Source organism: Periplaneta americana, chromosome 15 (assembly GCF_040183065.1).
Source record: "Periplaneta americana isolate PAMFEO1 chromosome 15, P.americana_PAMFEO1_priV1, whole genome shotgun sequence".
Classification (NCBI taxonomy): Eukaryota; Metazoa; Arthropoda; class Insecta; order Blattodea; family Blattidae; genus Periplaneta; species Periplaneta americana.
Window position 1 is genome coordinate 45091447 of NC_091131.1, and position 26236 is coordinate 45117682.

Genomic DNA, 26236 nt, shown 5'->3' on the forward strand with positions numbered 1-26236 from the left:
TTATTTACAGACACAATGTTTTATTATTCACTTTCATACCAAAATGGAAATCTTCAACACATCCATTCAAGTTAAATAGCAATTCCAATTACCCTTTTATCAGACTTAAATCTTTTAATGCAGTCCAGTTCAGTGGCATAAAACGTTCACCATTCTCGTAGCAATACTATAATAATAAAACTATATCTGTCAACAGTCACTTATGTTTGAGCTACAACTAATTACAATAAAAAAAAATTATTTAATGCAGAAATTTCCTGCACAAATTGTTGAAGAGCTTATGTGAAACAACTGACTTCTGCAAGATCTAAAGAGTTCACATGAAAAATGGCGAACTGTACAAGTTTGAATCCTTATTAATTGCAAATTAAAAGTAATACACAATATGAAATGTTCCTACTCGCAGCTATTTCAAGTTTTACGAAAAGCCAATCTAAGGATGCATTGTATCATACAGAAAATAACACTGAACAGCCAATTTCTAAAACTACGTGAGGTGGCCATTCCTTTGTAGCAGGCATTAATTACGAGCATACCCATTAAAATGAATAGAGGTTGTCGCTTTAATAAATTGAAATGCAGTGAATGCAGCATCCAACACAATCCAGCATGCTAAATATCGTCTGCTTCAAATTATGAAAATTAACTGTATGACCAGCACTTATAAACATATTCATACTGTATATTTATATACTTGCAAACACAGCATGTAAGTTGCTACTCTTTTAAATTCCTTATGACACTATCAACGTTGCACTCCATATTAAGCTTTTCGAAATCTGTGCTTTTACAATACAAACTTTACTAAAAATTTGTAACATATTTTCAAATCATAATTATACTTTATGAATATTTCCTTCCCTCAACAATCCCGTTTCATACATTGAAATGAGGTCAAAAACACAAGAGTGTGGACAACTTAAATGAATAGAGGTTTTTGGCTGCCACACTTCCATTCTCCTATAACAAAACATGTTTCCACCATGTTCAGCTGTAATCTGTTCAGCTCAAGAATTAAACCAATTGCACATGACCAGATGCATAATTCATAGTGCAGTTACAATACAATTCTGCAGTGGAACTATGATAAAGGTAAAGTCATCATGGAGATTAAGACTCACACTTTTACAATCAGCATTAAAGGCAGAAGGGAAGTCAGTCCTACGTTCATCCCAAGAAATGCCCCGAGTATTCATTTCTGTTAGACTGAGTGAACTCCAGAGCCATAGTATTGCCAGAAGGATCAGCTCAATTGAGAAAATTCATGACTCCGTCAGAAACTGAACCCGCAACCTACAGCATTATGGAAACAATATAGTGCGATACTGTATTTCACGGTTATCACATAACTGTTACCTATACAAATTTAGTTGTGACTAATAACATTACAATTTGTATCTATACTGTTTTCGCTGTAAGAAAAAATCTAATATAAACACAAGCTCGTTGCTGTCATACCCGTGATTGGCTCCCAGTCAAAACACTCACACGACGCAGGAAAATATAGTCCGTATTTGAAAACTATCATCTTGTATTATATGAAAATAAAAAATTAAATTCTAGTTGTTAAATACAATAAAACATATAACTTCACTCATATGTAAAACGATTTGTAAAAGAAAAGCTACTGTACTTTTATATTTTGTTATGTACCATGAACGCGGATGAATACCAACAGTAATACCGGGGTAGTCTGTTCTTGTAACAAGCTGGCGTCACTTGAGTTCACAGTTGTTCACGTAAGCACGGCACGTGGTACTGAAGTATCCTGCATCCTCGGTGTGTGTGGTTATTAAACTTAAGAGTAGAAACCCTCTCAAAAGCGGAGAAAAACAAATAGTCTTAAATGTATATAATAAGTTATGTGAGTTTTAATCACAGTAATTATAAAGTAAATGTTTCCTAAGCAAATGAATGCATAGTAGTGAGGTTAGACTTACTTGACGAGTAACGGGAAATGTTCAACATGCATCAGAATGTATAAAAGTAGGCGGGAACATGTACTGAGAATCTATGGTGCCAAACAGCGGCCAATGAAACCTCACTTCAGTGACGTGCTATTGTTTATATTAGGATTTTTCTTACAGCGAAAAGATTATAAAATTAATTCCATTATCAACTGAATATCTTACGAAAATAATCATACCAGGCACGGTATTAGCCTAAATAGGAGAGGTTTGTAACAATCACATTTCAGATAACAGCAAAACAGCCTGTGTTATCGGTTGAAGTCCTGGCAAATCTTATAAGGAATTTGTAGACACAAAAGGTATTGTGACAGATTCTTCGGGTCTACTCCCATTTTCAATCAACATTTCTCCACAATTCAAGTTGCCCTCATACAGCAGAAGTTTAACTATTCAACACATAGGATCCCCTATTTATGTAAGTCGCCCACAGTAAGTCACATGTCGATGGAACACTTGCAGAAAGCATCAAGCAAGCAGGAACAATTAGATGTCTGTTTATGAACAAGAAAATTCATTCAATAAATTCGCTCAAACCTTTACATAAGAGGTACTGTCCGCATTTCACGAGAAGATCCGAGCAAGAAATACAAGTTTTTTCCCCACTCTTATAATCTATCCCCAACACGGAACCTGCTGGCCATTGACTGAGCCTTGCTTGTCCCAGCCGACCAATGACACCAACCCCATCCACCTGCTCCTTCAAGAACACTGAGTTACTGGCTTACTCTCGCCTCTTACCCCGCAAGGACCATACTCCCCTCGCAGGGATCCTCTCGTGAAATTTGGACAGTATGAGACAGGTGTGCACACACAGCAAAGTGATGAATTTCGGGAGTGATGCTAGGTAGTGAAATCCAGATATAAATGACTGAAGGGATCGACCTCCATAATGGGTGGATGACCGTTCACCTCTGCAGAGGACATGAGGCCCGCAGTCAAATGGTCAGCCTTGGCCCTTTCTGGACTGTCGTGCTATGGATTATTTTACATGAGAATCAAAATGCCTTCCATCACAGTCCAGGTACAATTGGCATCTGGGACAGTTTGAAGTTGAGTTGTGTGATCCTAGCTATTGTAGCCTCAATATCATCTTTCAATTATTTTGCTGTACCGTATTCCCTGATAGAGCCACGTCCTATCTGTACATGAGTAACGTGATAAACCCCAGGGGCCCACCACCTCCCCCTCCCCAGACTTCACCCCAATCAATTTTTACTATTGCAGATGGTAATGAAATGAGGTGAGATAGTGTTGGTGGAATGATGAGTGAAGTGGAAGTATGCAGAGAAAAACCCTCTGCATCTGCTTTATCCATCATGACCTGGCCTGGGATAGAACCCGGCGACTTGGATGGAAGACAAGCATGCTAGCACTAGCTGAGAACAGGTGTGACATTATTTCCCCTTTAATATTCCTCCAGACGTAACAGTAGTACTGACTAAAATCAGATACTCTCATAAGCCATAATCCTCTAATAATTATATGTATTATCAAATTATCATTAACCACGTCTCTTCCTGCATTCAATGAACTTTCCTACCTTTAATAAATAAATTAAACTGTAGCATACCATACTGTACGATGTGGTATTTTAAAACTAGAGGAACTGACAACTTCCAACATATCTCACAGAAGTAAAGTTCATGATATCGAGGGCATCATATCAGAAGGGCTTGTCAACAAATGCAGCGTTACTGAAATATTTTAATGGAAGCTATTTATATCTAAAACAAACGTCTAAGAATTATAATGGGAATGAGGAAGAACCAAAGACAGTATTTTGTTATGTAGTCAAGGAAAAATTATTCTATATTTAAATGGCTCTAATATTGTTGTTTTCTAATGCCAAGCATTTGACCTCTTACACTCCAATATTTTTCAGAGATACTATCATGGTCAGCTACTGAAGCATAGATTTTGAAGTGTTCCGAATCCATTTCTTGGTTTGAGTTGCACAATGGGCAGTTAGGGGACTGTTATATTCCAATTCTATGCAGGTGTTTGGCCAAACAAAAATGGCTCTAATGTAAAATTGCAGTTTTCTTGATATACCCTTCTGGCATGATGCCTTCGATACACTTGTGATTTTATGATTCACTGCTTATTACATTCGCCAGCCACCCGATGAACAATGCCTTTCCTATCATCAACAGAAAACAGCAGACACATTGGGGCGACTTATAAACAGGGGCTCCATATGTATGTATGTATACATTAGCATGCAAGTACAGTGGTAGCTAAACTTTAAGGCATATGTCAACAAAACATACCACATTAGCTCTTCCAACAGCCATCTTGCATCCCAGTAAATTGACGTAACAATAATCAAACCTTTAGAAAAATCACAAATGTGCTAACACTACTTGCTCTGAAAGTTAAGAGAACAGTGAATTCCAGACTTTTCTTTAAACCTCGAAGAAACAGCAATTTAATTGTCCCCCTAATTACATGCAGCTTTCACGTGGGTTTAGGATTGTGAATAGGGGCATTTGCTCCTCCACACATTTTTTCGCAAAGCATGAGTAACTTAACATTTTGCTGAGGCAGTTCATTTCAGTATAAGGAAAATTATGTTTCTGGAAAAAATTTATAGCATTTCTCTTTATATAAATCAATCAAACGTACGTATGAATTTATTTGATTATTCTTAATCAATGAAAAACATAGTCAATATAAAATGTAGTATTAATCTACATTGACCGTTTCAAAACACGAGTTTCCAATTCACAATGGAAATTAAAACATGCATAAAAATATACATATGCTCTTTTTGAAGAATTACTCAAATTTCACAGATCACATTCGTTGGATTTCAGAGATACTGAAAGAAACAATGAAACACCACTAAGTGCTGAAATACTAACAAAGAAAACTAACTTCGTGCTTAAAATATGCATGAAAATATCGAGAACCCTCAGTCCTCTCTAACTGTCAAGGTATCAAAATGGACGATTCAACTGCACAAGTATATACACGATTCTCAAAATATTCCATAAATAAAATGTAAATGCTGGTATATTACTAAAAAGCGTGTTAAATCGAAACAGAGTGAAATATACAACAAACTAAGATATTTAGATACATACTACACAAATGACTCTATTGTTGCTTAGGATATAAAAATATCAGATTAAAAAAAAAAAGTTGCAGTGCACATCAAATATTTTATTCAACATTTATAGTGTAGATGCCACATGAGTCAGTAATACTGAGGTTTCTAGTATACTTGGTCAACTACAGACAACCTCTTAAAAATCAAGCCAAAAATACTCCTGGAAACGGTGATCAATTAGCTCACAAACACTGAAAATATTACAATCTTCTACAATTAGCATTTCCTTTCACAAGGAATGGCCGAAAGCACAATGAAGGACGCATGCTGAACAGCAGTAGTTACCCAAACAGGCTTAAAATTTGTCAAGTGGGAGAGCAATGTAACTAGGATCAAGCTGGTAGTCTACACTCATTAGGTAGCATTTTTTATGTCAAATGCAATGAAAATACTTAGAAAAGGAGTTCTTTTAAGACTACTTGAAGAAACATCTGTATAGTACGTATTTCGTGACTGCACAACACGAAAAAAAATCAGTCTGCCCTTTATTCATAAAAAATGCTGAGAGATCCTGCAAGTGCTGATTTGGCTGCTTCTTTCTTGGCATCTTTCTTGTTTTTGGCTGAAAAAGAAAGCGCGATAAATTTGTAATTATGTTACTTCTCTTATGTACTCGAACTGAAAGTGGGTTTGTGAGAAGGAACAGGTTGAGAAGACGTGGAAAGATAATTATTTCATGTAGTTGTCGAAGAGAAATGACATGAAAGAAGTTTGAAATGGAGGAATAAATTGGAGATGAAATAGATAGAGGTTTTGTTATGTTAGAAATGAAAATAGTTATGGGAAATATGGCAAACACAAAAGCTGCAGGTTCAGATAAAATAACAAGGAAACTATTCAAGTTGCAGCACCCAACAGTTGGCAATGGTTTTATACAGTACCAGTACTCAGAAAATATGATCAGAAAAAACACTGTCATAAAATTTATGAAACTACATAAATTCTTTGGGATGCAACATTTTCATGAGCTGATTTTAACCATTTTCTTGAATGACACCATGTTTTTAAGAGTTGGCGGTTGGAAAGAATCATTCAGAGATCCAAAACTAATTCCTGATCTACCTCGAAAATCTGCCGTGGCCATATTTAGATTGATTACTGGTCATGATTGCCTCAGTAAACACCTCCATCGTATTGGAGTACTGGAATCACCTAAATGCTTACTGTGCACCAGAGAAGAGGACATGGAGATGGAGCACCTGGCTAATTATGAAACTCTTAGGACATTTGTGGACCTTCCATCAAAATATTAGGAAGCAAGGATGATGATGATGATGATGATGATGATGATTTCATTGTTAAATCCAGAGCATTAGATACACACACACACACACTACATAAATTCTCAAAAGAGAAATTAAGAGATGAACAGTATGCTTCAGGAAAGGTAGAGCAATTTACATTTATTGCGAGAAAATTAATCCTGTTATACTATTAACAGAGAAAAGTTATGGACAATACTGAGAAATGTCTCTCATAGAAAGGATAAAAACACATGAGAAATGTGTAAGTTGTGTTAGGACATCTGTAGGCACTAGAATGGTTCTATACAAAGAACTCCTACAAAGTAGTGTACTTTATCACCAGTTCTTTTCAATACTGTGATGTAATAGTATACGAGCGTGTTGACAAATAGATCTAACTGAAAACCACGTATCTATGAAAATGACAATCTGATTTCTGGTAAAAAAAAAATGCCCAACAAATAGAAAAAAGACCTAACAAATTAGAATGAAAATGGAAATTTTGGTTTAAAAATTAATTTAAAAAGAAAACTGTTTTCATGAGAATAGCAAGTGTGTCGACATGAAACTATAAGGCAAAATATTAAAGAATTAGTACATTTTATGTTTCTGAGAAGCAACAATTAGTAAAGAGATAAAGGCCATGAATAAAACAAAGTAATGTCTCAGCTCTATAACGGTCACCAGATTTAGACAATTTCCAGAAGAAATCTGTTATCTTCCTAACAAACAAATCTCACTAAACAATTGAGAGGATATTATGTTCCAAAGCAGTCATAAGGAAAAAGGCAAGACAAAAATTTAGTTCAAGTCGTGAACGGTCAAATCTTACAAAAAGTACCTTGTAATTATGAATTCAACGTTTACTGAACTATAACACGTGAAGTGATAAATTCTTTATGCACATCACAATGTTAACAACAATTTAACCTTTAAAAGCCGAGCGTCCATATAGCATACAGTACTATTAATAGTTGTGGCTTGATATATGTTACAAATTGTATATTATTTATAAAGTAGGTCGATATTCTTTAATTTTATGTAACATAAGGACATTACACTTAATTAAAATAATTTCAAAGACTCAATTGACTGCAGTGGTCAGGATGCGAACCTGTGATCTTAGGCACAATATACTGGCCAGACATATCTTGTGCATCTTAAATTGAGGGGTTTGGGGGAAAAACCAGGCAGCTCCAATTTTTTTCATTTTTGAGTTATTTATGCACAGAGGACAAAAAAATATGCTCCATGGTTTGGTCGAAGAACCAAGTAGTTCCAAGAATTACATTCACAGTTACAATGCATTTTGTACCTGCCTCTTCTGTACATGCTTATTGTTTGGTGTTAAGTTTTTCTTCATTATCTCGAAAAGTACTGAATTGGAACTGCCTGGTTTTTCCCCCAAACCCCTCAATTGCTCGGCTAATGAACCCAACACGAACTTACCCGATTATGCAGGTATACACGCTCCACATTAAGTTACAAATCTGCATGCAATAGCAGTAAAATCTTCCTGCACTTAAAAGTTAATGTTTCTGGCTAAACTGCACAGCACCTATTTTCCACATGACTTCCTCTATATGTTACTAAATTAAAATAAAATGAGCCAATTCTTACCAACTCCAGTGTAAGATTTCCCATCCACTGTAACTCCCAAAGTAAAAGTGAGATTCGGAGGAGTGCCCTCACGGCTGATTTCAACAAACTGAATTCCAGGTCTCATTTGGTTTAATAGCATCACAGGATGCCTATCTGTAGGATTATCCGGGAGTTTCTTCATGGGTGCAGGTGCAGCCTGAATCTAAGTTAAAAAAAATTCCAATAAATATATCATCTTCAAAATTAAAGTAATAAGGATCCCAATAAGGGATTCACTGAGCACAATCACGAGGGCTGCAGAAGCTAACTATGAAGCAGGAATTGTCTCAACCTCACTCTTAATTATGTTTGAAATATGTTCTACGATAGACGCAGGATCAACTTTCTATTGTAAGCCTAGATCATATATGTAACAGATAACTCCTCGCTACGTTAAAATCGGCAGCACTTTGAAGAGAACAACCGCCAGGATCGCCACCTGTCCGCCGTAAACGAACACGAGATGGCAGCACAGTCGCTAATGCAATTCAAATGGGAATTATGACGTGACTCCTTATGTAACAACTAGATGGCAGCATAGTAAACCTGACAAAAGTTGTTAACCTCAAAGCCTATAAGCCCGACATATCTGTTACATATATGATCTAGGATTGTAAGCTACAACAGCACTCAATGTGTGCAGGACAAATGACACAAGAGAAATTTTGTTATTTATGAAGCCATCACAACAAACTGCCTTTATACAAGTTACATTTTTAAAGGACTGTTACTGCTATTTTGTACGTCAAATCTTTCACTTAAATGCAATACACACAGTCTTATAGTCCCATCGCTCTAATTTCCGGCAGCCAATCATGTTGTAGGTTGGCTACATTTAAACATGTGCGTCTTGTGATTTGCTGATGAAGATGTTATGCATTTCCTAACGCTGGATAAATACTCAATATAATCGCCCGCCATTTTGGCACTTTCGTTGGCGTTTGCAGAAAGCATACGAGGACATTATTTGCCACTCAATTATTTGCCGAATTACAGTGCGTTTGATTTATTATCATAGGAGCTACAACATGATAATGTTTAACGGTGTGGCAAATAGATTCGTGTGGTAGCTCTGCAACGAAAGAACAAAAATGGCGAACGATACTACCTACCTAGACTTTATAGAGCCTTCACTTCCTAAGACGTAATCAAAGAGGAGGAGTCACACCGGGAATAACAGTGTCGCAACTATAGTTTTATTTCGCTAGTGCCTGTCACTATGCTTCCATTGTAACTGGAAGCATCTGATTAAGAAACTAAAGTTAATGGAGCTGATTACAGAAAAGGATTAAAAAATACATTGGAACATCTAGAAAAGGGAAAACTTTGCAGAAAACTGGCTGAGAATATGGAATCCCAAAACCCACCGTATCAAACATCAACAGAAACAGAGCCATCATTACCAGTTAACATTGGATGTTTAGGCACTAAAAATTAAGAACGGTACATTGTATAGTCTGCTAAAGTGTATGTGGTATCTATTGGAAGGATTTTTAGGCCTAGTTCACAAGACACACCAACATGTATAGTGAGGATCATATAAGTGTAGTTCCTAAAAGTCTAATTTGGCCATCTCTTCTAATTTGCCAACTAATACCAGATATCACCAAAGAGTGTAAAATCACAGCAATGCTACGTACTAAAATAATAATAATAATAATAATATAATATTAACAATACCAATGTCTTGCTTATATTTACCATATCTCATCTCTATGTTGCGAGATGTTTCCTAAATGATTCTATAATTTATTAAATAAATGAAGTTTTCTCCTGGACTTTTTGCATATTATGTTAGTCATTAGGACTAATATGATCTAATATTAAAAAGTACTTTTTCTAACATGAAATATTGCAATACACACAGACTTAGTTTTAGTAGACTAAAGAGTTTACGATACATGAGACCTAAGCTAAAAATGTATTTCCTTACTTGCATTTTCATCAGTTTCATATACTGCAAACCGAAATTATTTCTGCCAACATAACAGTTAGAAAATAACTACCAGTTGTAGTATTTGTCAGTACACGAAATTCGAAATGAAGTCGATAAAAGAAAATTTAACCTGAGAGCTAGAAAATCTCTATAAGTGAATTGGTCATGTTTCACCCTTACGGTATTAAGTAAGCTGATCCTGACTATAAGTAGCAGGTACGACCGTTAACGGTATTTAATGGTACATTATGCAACGAGCCTATAATGAAGGTAATTAAGAAGTGAGTATGGATATTTATGAAACGAGCGATATTATTAATTTTTTAGCAATGTCCCATATGTTGTGAGATGTGCGCAGACGTGAAAGTATTGATTTTTTCCGAGGAACAGATGTCCACATTGACCTTGCAAGGCCATAAGAACCTACAGAGGTAACATTCAAATTAAATTAGACATTGAAAAACGAGATGACAAATTGAATTTATTTGAATATTATTTACAATTAACGCTAATTATTACAGTAACAGAACATAACCTTCTGCGACAGTATTGGATTTCCAGCCTCCATGACTTTTTGCTAATTCTCTTTCGATTGCATATCCGAGAATAATCGATACTTGCGGTTTTATAACGGTAGAAAGCTGACCTGTCATTGGCTGAACAGTTGTAACCTGAGTCGTCACTGGCTGAAAGACCTGACCTTTAATGAGTAGGTGTACTTTAATGACATGCATTAAAGGTCTGCTACCAGGTGTATAATTACTACATTTCGGCATGGTCGAGTATAAACAAAATACTGACATGATTTTGTTACAGGTATTATTATTAATGCTCTTTTTTTATGATGGTCTGTTAATATTACTTCAGTAGCTTCAATTTTTCATACTACTACCGCTGTATTAGTAACTACCATGTTCAAACAAACAATAAATTATAACATAACTAAAATTCTTCATATGACTCTCTCCAAAATATTAATAGAACTATGGGTCCCCTATCATAGAACTGCAGCACATAACAGAAATCTTGTTCCTGACAGTTAGAGCAAATTTATGTCATTTCTCACCCACATCAAGCTTACAGGAATTTGCAGATCTACAATAACGACACTTGTGTGATTTCTGATGGAAATGACAGGCAAAACATAAGCATATTGTTTTGACAACCAAACTACCAACCACTGGTGGATTTTGCTTCTGTTGCAACATCACAATATTTTGTCCTTCAATGGCTTATCATCATTACTCTACTCGGACTTTTTCAATAATACTATTATTTAGTAACTAGATAGCCTACATAAAAATGCCCCTACATACTTGTTTTCCAGCAGGAACATTTGTTTGCTTTGGAATGGGTACGTGGGTGCCCTGGCTTTGCCATTCAGTGAAGAGTTTGTACAAAGCAAATGAAGCCAGACTACCCCAAGGCACGTCATCTTCAGGTGCCTCTGGTTTTCCGGACTCAGATGCATCATCGGACGCTTCTGGAGTAGTATTTGATGCATTTGCTGTGCCATTGTTTGTCTCCTCTTGCATTGGCTCTGGTACTTCATTAGAGTCTACTTTCATTGCAGCCTGTGCCATCTTCTCCAGAAGAAGAGCTTTAAGTGCATTTTCAGCTGCATTTTGTTTTGCCAAAGGTTTTGAGAGACCTTGGCCAATATGAACCTTACCATCTACCTAAAAAATAGATATACAAAACAACTGTAAGTACAATAGTTATAATTCATAGCCTCTTGTAAGATTTACATTTGTCTCTTTTCTTTCTAGTAAAAAATTAGTTTCTTTTACTACTATTCGAAAGACTTTGCAAATTGAAAATGTGTTGCAACTAAAAAGCGTAAAATATGAAGAAAACTTTTAGAAAATATGAAACAAACGTGAAATTTTCTTGAAAAAAAAAAAAATATATATATATATATATATATATATATATATATATATATATCGAAGTATCCTAATGCAGGAAGAATTACACGATATGAACAACTATTTGCATTGCCAACCTCAACATAAGCCTGTCTGTTATAAACAGACCAAAATTATGCTATAGTGAGGGTCATATAAGAACAGTTCCTGAACAGCAAATATTACCGTCCTGTTAGTGTTGCCAAGTGTTACCAGATATCATACAATCCTATGTACCAAGTGACTTATTTACTTACCGTATTTTATGTTGGAAGGTTATTCCAAATAATTCAATAATTTGTAACATAGTTTCGTATGCAAACTATGCGGGAAAGGGATCAAAATTTCAAGTATTTTGTCTGGCAATACGAAATTCATTAGTTTGACTAAACAATTAACTTACGAGACCTAACCTAAAAATGTATTTTGTTTGACCACATGAAATTATTAGTACTAACTCCGAAAACTTACCTGACTATAATCTTGAATTATAACCACAACACAACACATAAAATATCTATTATGTATTAATATTAATACTGACATTACTTAATTATTAGTATGTTCAAATTTCACTAGCTTCCAGTAACCGGCTCAGAAATCTAGTACAATTAAATTTCATGGAACTCCAGTACCGACAAATATTGTCGATATTTGCTTCCGCTGCCAACATACTAGTTACAAAATCACTACCATTTGTAGTATTTGTCAGTATCGAAATTCGAAACGAAGTTGGCAAAAGAAAATTCAACCTTCAAACTAGAAAATCACCGCAATCCACTAGCATATGTAGTAATGGGGGGAAAAATGGTTAGGTTTCACACTTAGGGTATGAAGTAAGCTGACCCGGACTATACACTCAAAAGCAGAAGTCATAAAAGCAAATAACGAAACTTAAGCAGTCCCCCCCCCCATTTTATTAAACACTGGCACCTCCCAAGGAAATAGAAGCATATGTACTGTCTGGTAACATACGGAATATACAAAGATGACTGGATGAGGCCAAATCAGGCTTAATTCGTGACATGATAAGAAAAAAACAATCCAGCCACAAGTTTAGATGAGAATTACATACACAAATGAACAATATTAACATATGTGCTTCAGTTTTATGGAACTGAACATTAATTTCTTTTAAAATATTTTCTTTTTGCAGAAACTCAATACTTTCTCTATATTCTTTAGAATAAAATAAATTAAAATACAAAAAAGTATTACATAGGTTTTTATACTTACTTCTGCATTAACAACAAACATAGTTTGCGTGAGGGCATTTGTATGCTCTTGGAACGTGAACTTGATTCCAGTCTTCAATTCATTAAGAACCATAATAGCATTTTTAGGCTGCAGAATCTTCCTCAGGCGGGCATTCTGTCGACGCTTCTTCACCTTCTTGTTTATCTTGACTGTAGAAATTATAAATACAATAATAAAAAAAATGTAATCAGCAAGTAAGTTTTGTTCTTTCAAAACTGGACATTTCTAGTTAACATAAATGTGCAATTCTGGATAGCTTTTAGAACTGGTCTTAAGACTAGCTTAGCGCTTCCATAACAATTTTGAAAAGAAAACAGACAGAAAAACAGTGCTTTCTAAGAAATTTGGAAAATCATTCCGTTATAGTGGAAGCCTAAGTAGTTTTCAATATTATTTTAAATGTGATCATCTTCTCCAAGATGGATAAGTCTACTAACATTGCTAGTTTCAGTTCATCTTAAATGTTGAAATGATGAAGCCTGTATCCTATGTTAAAGTAACTGAAATAATGAATAAACTCCAAGTATTGTCAACATATTGACGTCTTCGACAAAGAGATGCGAGTAAGTGCAAACTGCAAACTTTTGTTTTTAAAACTTCCTGTATACATCATCAGTGTCGACTGCTTCTTAATTATTTGCAATATATATATATATATACACTGGTGGCCATAATTCTGGAAACTTTTTGTTTTTGTGCTGAATTATTATAAAATCTGCATTGATTCACAGATTTATACAATTGAAAATGTTACTTGTGAATGATTCGTTAATTATGGGGTTATAATAAAGGTATAATATTAAATCCTGAATATTTTAACAATAAATAATCATTACTGAGTGGGAAATTATGTTCTTGTCACTTGAGATCTAAATATTAATTTCAGATTTCATTATAATTTCCCATTATTTACAGTAATAAAAACTGGTCCATTGTTGATTTTAAGATTATTGTTGATCGGTAGAATCATTGTTGAGCACTGTTAGCATAAAATGTGGACATTATTAGTGTGTCTCTATCATTTGTCTCACTTAAGATTTCGTTAGATGAACACCTGATTGCTTTACAACAAACTTTATTGATCATTTTATCACAATGGATCCACGAAAGGGCTGAACACCTTCTAGGGCAGTCACACTTCGAGAAGAAGGCTACAAATTCAAGGAAATTGTAAGAAAACTTGGTAATGGTGCTACAGTGTCTGGCATCCAGAAGGTATGGCAGAAGTACAAATCCACAAAATCTTGTAAAACAACATTTAGGACTGGTATAAAACCAGTCCATGAGATGTGAGGCAGATTTGTCGATTAGCATTGAGAGATCGAAGGAAATCTTCTAAAGAGATACAGAAAGTTCTACACAGCAATTGACTTAGTATTTCAGTGAATCCATTGTGATAAAATGATCAATAAAGTTTGTTGTAAAGCAAACAGGTGTTAACCTAACGAAATCTTAAGTCAGACATATGATAGAAACAAATTAATAATGTCCATATTTTATGTTAACAGTGCTCAACAATGCTTCTACTGATCAACAATAATCTTAAAATCAACAATGGACCAGTTTTTATTACAGTAAATAATGGGAAATTGTAATGAAATCTGAAATTCATATTTAGAACTTAAACGACAAGAACATAATTTCCCACATAGTAATGATTATTTATTGTTAAAATATTCAGGATTTAATATAATACCTTTATTATAATTAAAGAATCAGTCACAAGTAACATTTTCAATTGTATAAATTTGTGAATCAATGCAGATGTTATAATAATTGTGTACAAAAACAAAAAGTTTCCAGAATTATGGCCACCAGTGTATATATATAAAATTGAATATATTTGTAAAAACGTGCATTCTTCATTACACCGTATATTACTATAAAATGCTGTTAGGTGGTTTTGTTAAAACTTACAAACACTGTTTAAAATCGATTAAATGCATCTGGTCAACCAAACAACATTTTTAGTCGACCTACAGCCCTAATTTCAATTGGTTGGATAAAAGTGAGCAGTTTCAAGAAGCAATGTTGAATAAACAAAAGTAAGTCTAGAGAAGAAATAATAGCAGAAGTCTTTCAAAGACAATCATTTAGGGAAAAAAAAGTGAACTTTGGAGGCATGTGGAGGAGTGCAATGTAATATGATTTAAGTGTCAATGGGTTCTTCAAAATTGGTTATAATTAGGGATGATGATTTTTCGCGAAAGTGACAAAATGTAAAATAACTATAAAAGACATATGTTTTTGAATTTTCATTTTCAACGATCTATATATCCCTTTCTATTGACCAAGATGTTAAAATGTGTAATGTGCTAAAATGCGATATAAATATGAAACTGGCGATTTTTCAAATAAAATTCATCTTGTACGAAGTTAAATTTATATTTATATACTGTAATAGAAAATGAGAATTCAAGAAGAATGAAAAATTCAGATTTTTAAGTTTTCTTGAGGATAGGCATACAAACCTTCGAAAAATTTTATTTTCATTCCCTATACGTACATGCTGGAATTCATGGTTTCAGTTAGTAGAATATGTGGGCAAGTCTTTACCTGCTTTATAAAATTATTTCAATCTTTGGATGAGAAATTAGTTAATTGAAATAATAATTCTTCATCCCTCCTAAATATTTTTGATGAAGACTATAATTATTTTTAAGTATATTGTCAAACTAAGTTTACGAGCAAGGTTTTCGTCTCATTAAGTTCAAGGACTCTTCTCATCCTTTTGCACATAAGCTGTGGGACGAGCTGTTAATTGTCCTCAAAAGATGTGCTGGATGATAGTTATACACATATGTGCTGGAATTCTTCAACTCTTCTTCAAATGAAAATGTGAAAGTAAAAATGAAAAACCTGGTTTTTTGGAACATACAGCCAAATGTAACAAAAAATTTCATTATGTCGCAGAAAATTCCACAATTTTTTTTTTCCCAAGAGATTAGTAAACTTTTTACCCCTGCCATTGCTGGCCAGGTATTATTTCAAAGGTTTATGTGAGACAAATACAAAGTTACCATTTTCCGGGATGTTAACATAAATATCACTTTGTTGAGGAATATATTTTCATACTTACATAGTTCAAAATATTATTTAAAAAAAAGTGTACAGCATGCAAATTTTGTTTGCCCAGGCAGTTCTGCTTTGGGGGTCCTACCAACTGCACAGATGCTGACTGATTTTTCAGTAAATGCAATTTAATTGTGACTGAAGGGAAAACACGAATAACAGAACAAATGTACTGGTGTGTTCTATGATTTCTTTCAATGATGCACTGATTCATGAACATAATTAACAAGGTAATACATTATTAGTATCTCTACAATTAAAAACTTTGAGGAGGAGCAAGATGAATTTGTTGATGTTGCTTATAATGTCTCATTTAAAATATTTTTCGAAGAATGTACACTTGGTCAATTTTGGGTGAAGGTATTTTCTAAGTATAAGAAAATAGGTGAAAAGGCACTGAAACACCTAGTTCCATTTTGTAGCACATATCTTTGTGAACAAACATTTTCAATACTTTGTTTCCTGAAAAACAAACATAGAAATCGCCTCGATGTTGAAGCCGATTTAAGGCTAAAAGTAGGAAATATTAAACCAGACGCAGAGAGAAGAATTGTCCGAAATGAAAAGAGGTGTGATTTTTCCCCATGACATCTAGATTCAGGCATATAATGTATGTTCAATTTAATTGTTGTTAATATTGCTACCTACCTCTGAACTACTATTACGCAGGTCCCAAAATTTAAAGGTGTGGGATCCGTAGCTTGCCTTAAAAATAAAATGGAGGTCCACAATTCTGAAGTAATTGAAATAAACTGCCTTATGGAATTGCAAGGAGCAACTGTTCTTCCATCTAGCGGTCGTTACCAAATAATACCTTTTCGACAGTGGAGGCTCTGGTGGTGGTTCTCATTTTATGTTGCCATTTCATAACATGGGACTGGCTAATCTGATATGTATGTGGTGATAAAGGCTGTCAGCCACATCCATTTGTTGAAACCTGCACCAGCAACCTCACGAGATATCGAGAGATCATTTTTGGTGTACAAGAACATATTGTGTGATCGCTGACAGAACTTACATATCTGTAATGCTCGGGAAAAGTGGCAAAAGTTAATTTTACAAGAGAAGGAAAAAAACTGTCTTCACACTGGTTTATATCGATATGATTTTCTTCTGTATGAATTATTGTAATGGGAAAAACACTTATGCCTCTTTTCCCAAGCAAGCAGATGTTCCGTAAGTTGTCAATAAATTAATAAAAAATGTTTGTGGAAATTGACTTATGCCACTTTTCCCAGGCATTGCTGATATTAAGAAAAAATATCTTGTGGCACATTATGCTCCATGCCTTGATTAACTTTAGAATCGCACTAAAACTATATTGTGACATATAGAATGTGTAATTTGTATGAAATTAATCTTATTTATCCTTATTTAAAATAAAACTATTTTTTTTATAAATAATTTTCAACTCCCTGTCCAATTTTGATATCAGCCATAGTGATGTGAAACTAGAGTTCTTTTGGGATTGCCAAAACAATATCCATAAACAAGTGTTGAGTTATTTTCTCCTTTTTTTCATATTTCTGTTATTCACAACTATAATGTATTAATTTATGAACAATAAAGTTTACTTGATTAAAAAAAAATATTACATATTTACTATATATTTAGCTTTTTAATTGCATATTTTTAGGATTAATATTACATACAAATAAAGAAACCAAATGGTCTGGAAATGTACAAAAACTTGCCCAGACATGTTCAAACATTTTTAACAAGAGCCAGAACAGGTCACATTGTCACTCAATTGCACCTACACCAATTTCACATTTCTGATAATCCTACTTGTCTGTGGTGTAATAATCATGATGAAGATCTGGAACACATTCTTCTATACTGTCCATCCATAAAACACAAAAGAAGTAAATTAAAATCATCAGTACCAGTTGCAGAAGACACAGCCCTGCAGTTATATTGACTACACCCCACCTCTGGCTACTAGCAACAGGCATCTATGATGAACTTACTTACTTACAAATGGCTTTTAAGGAACCCGAGGGTTCATTGCCGCCCTCACATAAGCCCGCCATCGGTCCCTATCCTGTGCAAGATTAATCCAGTCTCTATCATCATATCCCACCTCCCTCAAATCCATTTTAATATTATCCTCCCATCTACGTCTCGGCCTCCCCAAAGGTCTTTTTCCCTCCGGTCTCCCAACTAACACTCTATATGCATTTCTTGATTCGCCCATACGTTTTACATGCCCTGCCCAACTCAAACGTCTGGATTTAATGTTCCTAATTATGTCAGGTGAAGAATACAATGCGTGCAGTTCTGCGTTGTGTAACTTTCTCCATTCTCCTGTAACTTCATCCCGCTTAGCCCCAAATATTTTCCTAAGCACCTTATTCTCAAACACCCTTAACCTATGTTCCTCTCTCAGAGTGAGAGTCCAAGTTTCACAACCATACAGAACAACCGGTAATATAACTGTTTTATAAATTCTAATATTACCGATCAAAATACCCCTCATTTCTCGTGAAAAACAACAACTGAATAGACTACAGTGGACTATAGTGGATTTATGTTGTCAGCAAACAGCTGGATACATTAAGAAGATTGATTGATTGATTACATAAAAATACGGACTCTACTCATTATTTGCATGTTTGTCCAAATTTGGAACAAAACCTCCATGAATTCATACACAGCACAAACTGAAATGTCCGGTTTTGGAACTACAAGCATTAAATATTTAATTTCACACATCAAAACAGTCATACTTACACCCAGGCATCTTTTTCTTGAGTTGCCAGCTTTTAACCTTCGCAGTATCACTAGCCCCTTCCTGCGGCCCCTCGTTATCGACCTCCATTCCTGCCTGATTCCCAGCAGTTGTTTTGGGAGTCACTGGTTCGGCTTTCACTTGTACTGAAGGTGGCTGCTGCTGCGGCTGTGGTGTCTGTTGCGGTTGCGGTGGCGGTGGCTGGGGCTGCGGCTGTGGTGGTTGTTGTGGGGGCGGTTGCTGCTGCTGTTGTTGTTGCTGCTGCTGTTGCTGCTGATTCTGATTCTGATACTGTAATGACAGCCAGCAGGGGATATACCCACACAAACACTTCACCGGATTTTGCACTCGGGCACAGGCCAGAATGCCAGCCAGATGCACACAAACGCCGCCGTCTGGAGGTTCACTTCAAGCGGCTTGTAAGACAATTCCACAACCGGCAGGGAAGTGACAATGAGCTCAGAGCGACCGTCAGTTCGTGGCAATAGATCCTGATATCTGTGGAGCACTCGGCTGCTTTGTTCTTTTTTGGACCGGGATTGTTAACAAACAACACAGAGCGGGATATTGAGCAGGAAAAAAGGAATAAAAAAATAAAGTGAATTTTGTTTGAGATCATATCAGTTTCATGCTCCACAATTACCTTGAAATGTTGTGTTTATTCCAAGACTGTACTGGTAAGAGCAAAATCACTTCTCGACCATTTGGAATGCCTTAAAAGCAACCGTGAAGCAATACCATTTATACAACTGCACTCGTTGCTGCTGGTGGAACTGACACAGGCAGCACCAGACCATTACCAGAGCGCATATCCTCAGCACCAATGCATAGCTATCTCAACCCTGGGAGATGGGAGGGATGGGGAAGAGAAAATAACACTGAATCATATAATGTTACATCACTGTATCCTCAATCGTCCATCACCCACTGTAAAAGAAGACAACTAACAGGTGATGCAAAAGTAACGACTCCCTTTCACCTGTAAGCTTTCATTGTATGAGCCACAAATTCGAAAAGCACCCATTATCAACTGTTTATCAAACACAATCATTACTAGGCCCCGGATTTTTATGTAATATGAAAGTGCGAAATATGTACATAAAAATGTAGTAAATATCGGGGAAATATGTAATTAAATATCTAATTTAAAATCATTATTTATTAATGCATTAAATTCACAAAAATGTCGTCACAATTTAACTGGACAGTTGAAATGGGAGAATATAGCCACAGTCTATACTAAAAGCCAGGTTATGGAACGACTAAACCGGAAGCAACGTTCTGTTGCTCTCTTTCTGAGCTCTGTTGCCACATAGTGGCGCGAGATTCAAAGCATGTTCAGCGTTTGTCACCGATATGTTTAAAATAACTACTGTATATAGTTCTCGATAACACTATCAGCAATATTAGTAATTAAAATTACTGTTTTAAGAAAGCACAAGCTAATGACGCTGGTACGAAATGCGACTCGTAATGCACGTGGTACTGCAAATGAACTGGCTACACTGTCTCCATTGCCAGATTTTCGTTAGCAGACATTTTCACGCGAGGTCCAATGAAAAGCTCCGTTCTCGTTCTCCCTTCCACCCCCCACACTCAACGTGTCATCACTGCACAGGCTAACCCTCTAACCCGCACTTTCCTCTCGCCCTCCCAACTACTTCCTGTTTAGTCGGTTCATTACCTAGCTTTTAGTATAGTATATACAGTCACGAAGCTTAAATCTTACTAAATATGCAAACATAAACAGTTGAAATATGCATCCATAGATAGTTGCTCACCACCAGGATCACTACTATCGCCTCATCACAGACTCTTTCCCTAGCAGACCATAAAATGTATTGTACTTTCGATATCGAAAAAATTAACACCTTCCTTCTATTATTGAAATATGAAATACATAAGGTTTATATATTATTTTCATAAAATATATATTACATTCTATAAACTCACCTTCCTGGATCTTTCGGAAGAAGGATAACTCTAACCTATTTTTCTTACAATTTATAGTACTACAAACGTCTCCTTGTCCCATATTATTATTCAAATTATTGTATTTTAGCCATTTATAGTATTACAACCGATAACTAACATTTCACAGTTTACATAGCTTTTCACAAAATTGCGAAATACGGCACAGTCAATGATTTTTCGATCTAGACTGCCGTAATGTTTGTTCGGGTTTTCTATTTCAGTGTATGGAGCTCAGTGAAATATTATAACTTTATTACTTATCATTGCTAAGCTTTATTTAGTGTAATGTGTTATAAGTTCCGTTTACTTCTTGTTGCAGAAATAATTACAAAACTGTGTTATTTTAATGTGAAGAGAATTTTACATGTTAACATAATCTGTTCGCGTCAACATTTCAAGTTTGGAACGGAAGCTATTTTGAGGTTTAATAAAAAAAGAATTTATATTGTGATTTCAATTTAGCACATCTACCTTCCTGAATTTTAGACAAAACATTTACCATACCACTCCTACGAAATTAGTGTACATACAATTGTGTCACTTCATCTCTTAAGTAGTAGATAAATACAATAATTCAGTACTCAATTTTAGTATTAAAATACAGAACAAATTGAATGTCCGAGGTATCATACATGACATTATGCTTAATTATAATGTATGATTGCGAATTTACGAATATAAATTAAATACAGTAAACATAACCTATAATTTTCATATGAATGGCAAGGCATTGGAGATCACTAAATTTAGACAGAAAGGAGCAACTGGTACAGTAAACATAGGTAACCTATAATTTCAACATATCTAAATATCCGTGTGGTGCAATTGAAAATTATTGAATCGTGCATAAATGAATGTACAAGAATTTCGCAATATTTAATCGAAATAAAGGCAGGTATTACACATACGAACAACATAATTTTCACACTATAAATAATATTACATCTTAACTCGCAAGTAAATTATGTCTGACATGTCTCATAATCATTGTTTTAAATTTTATTAATGGAATTACACTACATTTTAGAGAAACATATGTTACTATTGTACCCAGTACTCACAGCACTCCAAGCGGCTAGCAAACTATCGCAAGATTTGCAAAATATCACCCCAAGCTTCGTGACTGTATATAGTAGACTGTGATATAGCCTGGAAAGTGACTTGCCATTTCTACCTCATTGCATAGTTTTCAAATACAACTTCTCTCTGCCAAAATTTATGTTTTTTTTTTCTTGTGCCGTAAGATTTCCTAGAAAAATATTTTTCTGTGACACACATAATGGTATTCTGATTTACCTGACACCCGACCAAAATCCCTCCCTAATAGCCTACTTTACGCTAGTGAACAGTGACACCCTTCTCTTAATTGCACATTTGTGCGCAATTCTCATTATTATTAATAGCCTATTTTCAATTTGTAACATAGTTAAATTACCAGCGCACCTGCCCATCCCAGATTCTGAGAAAACATTACGGCAAATGTATTGAGTTGAGGTACTCCAAACTACTATGTTTTACAGACAAAGAGTTGGAATCCCTAGTTTTATGATTGTTTTTTTTTTTATTTATAAAAGAACTGTTCTCTTAAGCCAGCTTTAGAAATTGAAGTATTTTCTATAGTTGTGAACATAACGACATCAGTTCCGGGCCCTCCCTCTTTATCAGCATCGTCTACAGAACAAAAGGTGGCTCTCCAATTGGAGTAGTAGGACAGGGATGTTAAGACATGTGTCAAGTATATATGAAAAAAAAATGAAAACTCAATAATTGCCTAGATATGTATAAAAATGTTACATTCTTTACATAATATGTAAAATATGTAATATTACTAAGACTATGTAAAAATATGTAAAATGAAACTCAACTATAACCTTATCAGAACCATAAATAGCCGACATTTGTCATTTCAGTACTCTACAAGTAAAGGAATTCAATATGTAATTACATAAGAATCCAGTCTCTAATCATTACCAATATTGTTTATCAAACAATCTTTTATTACATACTTTCGCACTAAAATACTAATCATCTACGACCATCAGCAGTTGCCTTCAATATTAAGCTCTAAACAGAACAGGATTATTTGGCCGTCCACTTACATTAACTGAAAATCTTCCCATCCCCTAATTATACACTGTAATTAGTAGCAGATGACTCCTTCAACTGCATAGGCTATCCGAAGCGAAATGGACAAGATACTGCCAACAAATATTCCCTGGAGCCCTGTATCTGGAACAGGGTTGTTTTTCTTGTTTAAATCTATTACAATGGACTTCCTAGCTTTACTTCCCTCAAGACCTGGGTTCGAACCTATGAAACTTGAATCCAATGGCTAGAATGGTATCTGCTAGATCATAATTTGATAATGAGAAAAAATATTATTCATTAATCCAAAGGACAAAGAGGGCAGAAAATGTCCATATGGACATATCAGTGTCTGAATGTCTGTAGTTTCCAACTGGTATATAATTTTAAAAATAATTAATGACAGTAGTGCTGTAGGTAAGAAAACGTCTCTGACAGCTCCTTTGAAAGTTGGGAAGAGAATCCCAGAACTTGACCACACCTATCCCATTACTAGCTTCATTTAAGAATTGTACAGTTGAAGTAGACGAAGTAAAAAAGGTAAAGTCTACCCCACAACAGACCAAATTTGCCAGAGGGTGGTGAGAGGTTAAAGCTCCCACCTCAGAGACAATCGGCATTTAATAGCAGTAGGGATGTCAGTCCTATGTGCTCGCCACCCTTACCCCACACCCAAGGAAATGCCCCGACATTGACAACCAGACTTAAATTAGTGAACTTCTAATCCACTATCTAACATGTTAAATACAAGACTATGGAGCAAATTACGAAAGTGTAAATATTATTCACTAAATTTACGAAAATCTTTTATGGTATGGATTATTCGATTTTATCGATTAAGCATTCAGACCATCACCTTCATTACCACAAATAACCGAGGTTCTACTGTATATAATTTGGTGAGGTAAACTCTTGAGCTATCATCGACAGGTTATTAGTGTAAATTGACATTGCCCGTTTGCTTTAGAAAGATAAAAATAATACGCACAATTACACATAAACTTAATAGTTTTCCTTTATTTTATTTATTTATTAATTTTTTGAAAATGCTTCTTAGGCAACTATTTACTTCCACAAACTATGGAAAGGATGTACTGTATATTGTATTTTGTTCTCTGTCAAAATAACCACCCAAAGGTAGCTGTAAGTTTGCAATGAATTATTGTAAGAAAAAAAATTATAAATGATTGTTTATTTAATAACGCTCGCAACTGCAGAGGTTATATCAGTGTGCCAGAATTTTGTCCTGCAGGAGTTCTTTCACATGCCAATAAATCTACTGACATAAGCCTGTCGCATTTAAACACATTTAAATGCCATCGACCTCGGCCGGGATCAAACTCGCAACGTCGAGCATAGAAGGCCAGCGCTATACCAACTACACTACCAAGGGCAACTTATTGGAAGAGGATTAGTGAATCAAGTACGGGTATTTTTTCAAATTGAATATTTCTGTTCCGTGAATGCACCTGACTGTCTATTAGTTGTTTATGAAACTGTCAAAGTTCAGCTTTTGATGGCTGTAAATTATTACCAGTTTATTTTCAAAGTTTATGCCTGACGCTGGTTATTCAAAAGTCAGTATATTCAGTGCTGTATATTTTTATGAACTTTAGTGAAAGTTACGGATTTAAATTAAATGCTTGTGGAAAGGTGATGGACAGAAAAACAGTGTTTTGTAAAAAATAAGGAAAATCATTCAGTTACAGTGAAAGCACAAGTAATCTTCAACTTCATCTTAAACATATTCATCATCATCAGCCATACAAGGTAATAAATTTATTCAAATACTCAATCATATGATTTATCAATTTGCAAATTTATTATTTGCTAATACATCTTGAAAAAATATTCATGAACATTTAAAGGAAATCAATGCAAAAATAATAATAAATAGAAGAGAAATAATTCTCTTTAATAGATTTACAATCTATCACCTATTCAATCTCAGCCATTCTACTAACCTTGCAATGATGATATTCTCAACAAGTCATAAAGATATTGGAACTTTATATTTCATTACGGCATCATCAGATATTAAAAAATTTGACGAAATCTAAACTTAAGTCCATTAAATTGTATACAGTAATATGCATAACAGTGGTTGAATGATTAATCATGAGTTTTTGTAATTATGCCCTTAACATACAGGCGTTAATTTTCTATGATCAAAATGCAAAACGATTAGCAAACTTGGTACATATAATATGAATAAATGCTGTACTCACTTCACATGCACACAACACATAAGTTTTCTATTTAATTAATTCAATTTATTTAAAATATTCATATATGTAAATTAAACATATTCAATCACAGCTTTTAAGAATTATTATAGTACAACACAAATTATCAATTAAGTTACATCAACATAATTGAATAATCATAAACTTGTTTAAATATCAGATGCATTATAGTGGCCAATATCCTTATTGGTTGAATGGTATGAATGCTACTATCGATATGTATTGTTGTTATAATCGACATAAAATATATTGAAAACTTCTAAATTAACAGCGGTTTTATTTTGTTGACTTGTAGCCTACTTTGCTGGGAGACATCGTTAGATATAGGCCACTCTCACACTAAACCTGGAGTAATTTAAGCTTATTAATCAAATATGATTCTGCTTACTGTTTTTTTATATGCCCACCTGTATTTAAATTCTATTTTATACATATTTCATTGTTATTTTCCATCCGAAGATCATTAAGAATGATGAATATTACTTAATATCTCCTATCTTTCTTCAAATAGTGTTTATATGCCATGTTAATTTTCATTTGTTTTCATAAGTTAACAATGATGCACGTTGGGAGCAACATATAAAACAGTGGAATGAGAATGGAGAAACAGAACAGTTTGACGTTATTTATGTGAACTTATTAGTGTCATTTAAGGTGTTTCGACTTATTTTATGCAAGATATACATAGTAATTATTCTTTTTTAAACAAAGTGATATTCGCATAATGATTTATTGAATGACTTTTGGAAAATAGTGACTTTTTCGCCTTGTTTCCTGAACTGTTATGTGTTGCTATAGACATTTTATCAACAACGTCCAGTTTTTATTGGTTTTGCATATCGTGATATGAAAGTTTTATAGTTCTGTGCTGTGTCTTGATATAATTTTGGAATATGCTGTAGGTGAGACTATTGCGATATATGAAACTTTACAAATACCATATATTATTATTAATTTATAGACCCTTACCTGGTCAAGTATAAGCAAATCTTTAATATTTCCTACTACATGGAGGCTGCAACAGGAGAAGAGTCAACCGAGATAAATAATATTTCTTTAGA

The 26236-nt window shown here is 34.5% G+C and overlaps 1 protein-coding gene across 1 annotated transcript in view; it reads right to left on the reverse strand.

Annotated features, from left to right (window-relative positions):
- LOC138714838 (double-stranded RNA-specific editase 1-like) overlaps nucleotides 1–26236 on the reverse strand; it is a 35973-nt gene continuing 9737 nt past the window's right edge. The window contains exons 3-7 of the mRNA XM_069847021.1: nucleotides 18873–19161; nucleotides 13047–13216; nucleotides 11220–11582; nucleotides 7947–8130; nucleotides 1–5644 (exon numbers count right to left, since the gene is read on the reverse strand). Coding sequence (XP_069703122.1) covers nucleotides 5568–5644; nucleotides 7947–8130; nucleotides 11220–11582; nucleotides 13047–13216; nucleotides 18873–19161 — 1083 coding nt within the window. The 3' untranslated portion in view covers nucleotides 1–5567. The remainder of the gene's footprint in view (nucleotides 5645–7946; nucleotides 8131–11219; nucleotides 11583–13046; nucleotides 13217–18872; nucleotides 19162–26236) is intronic.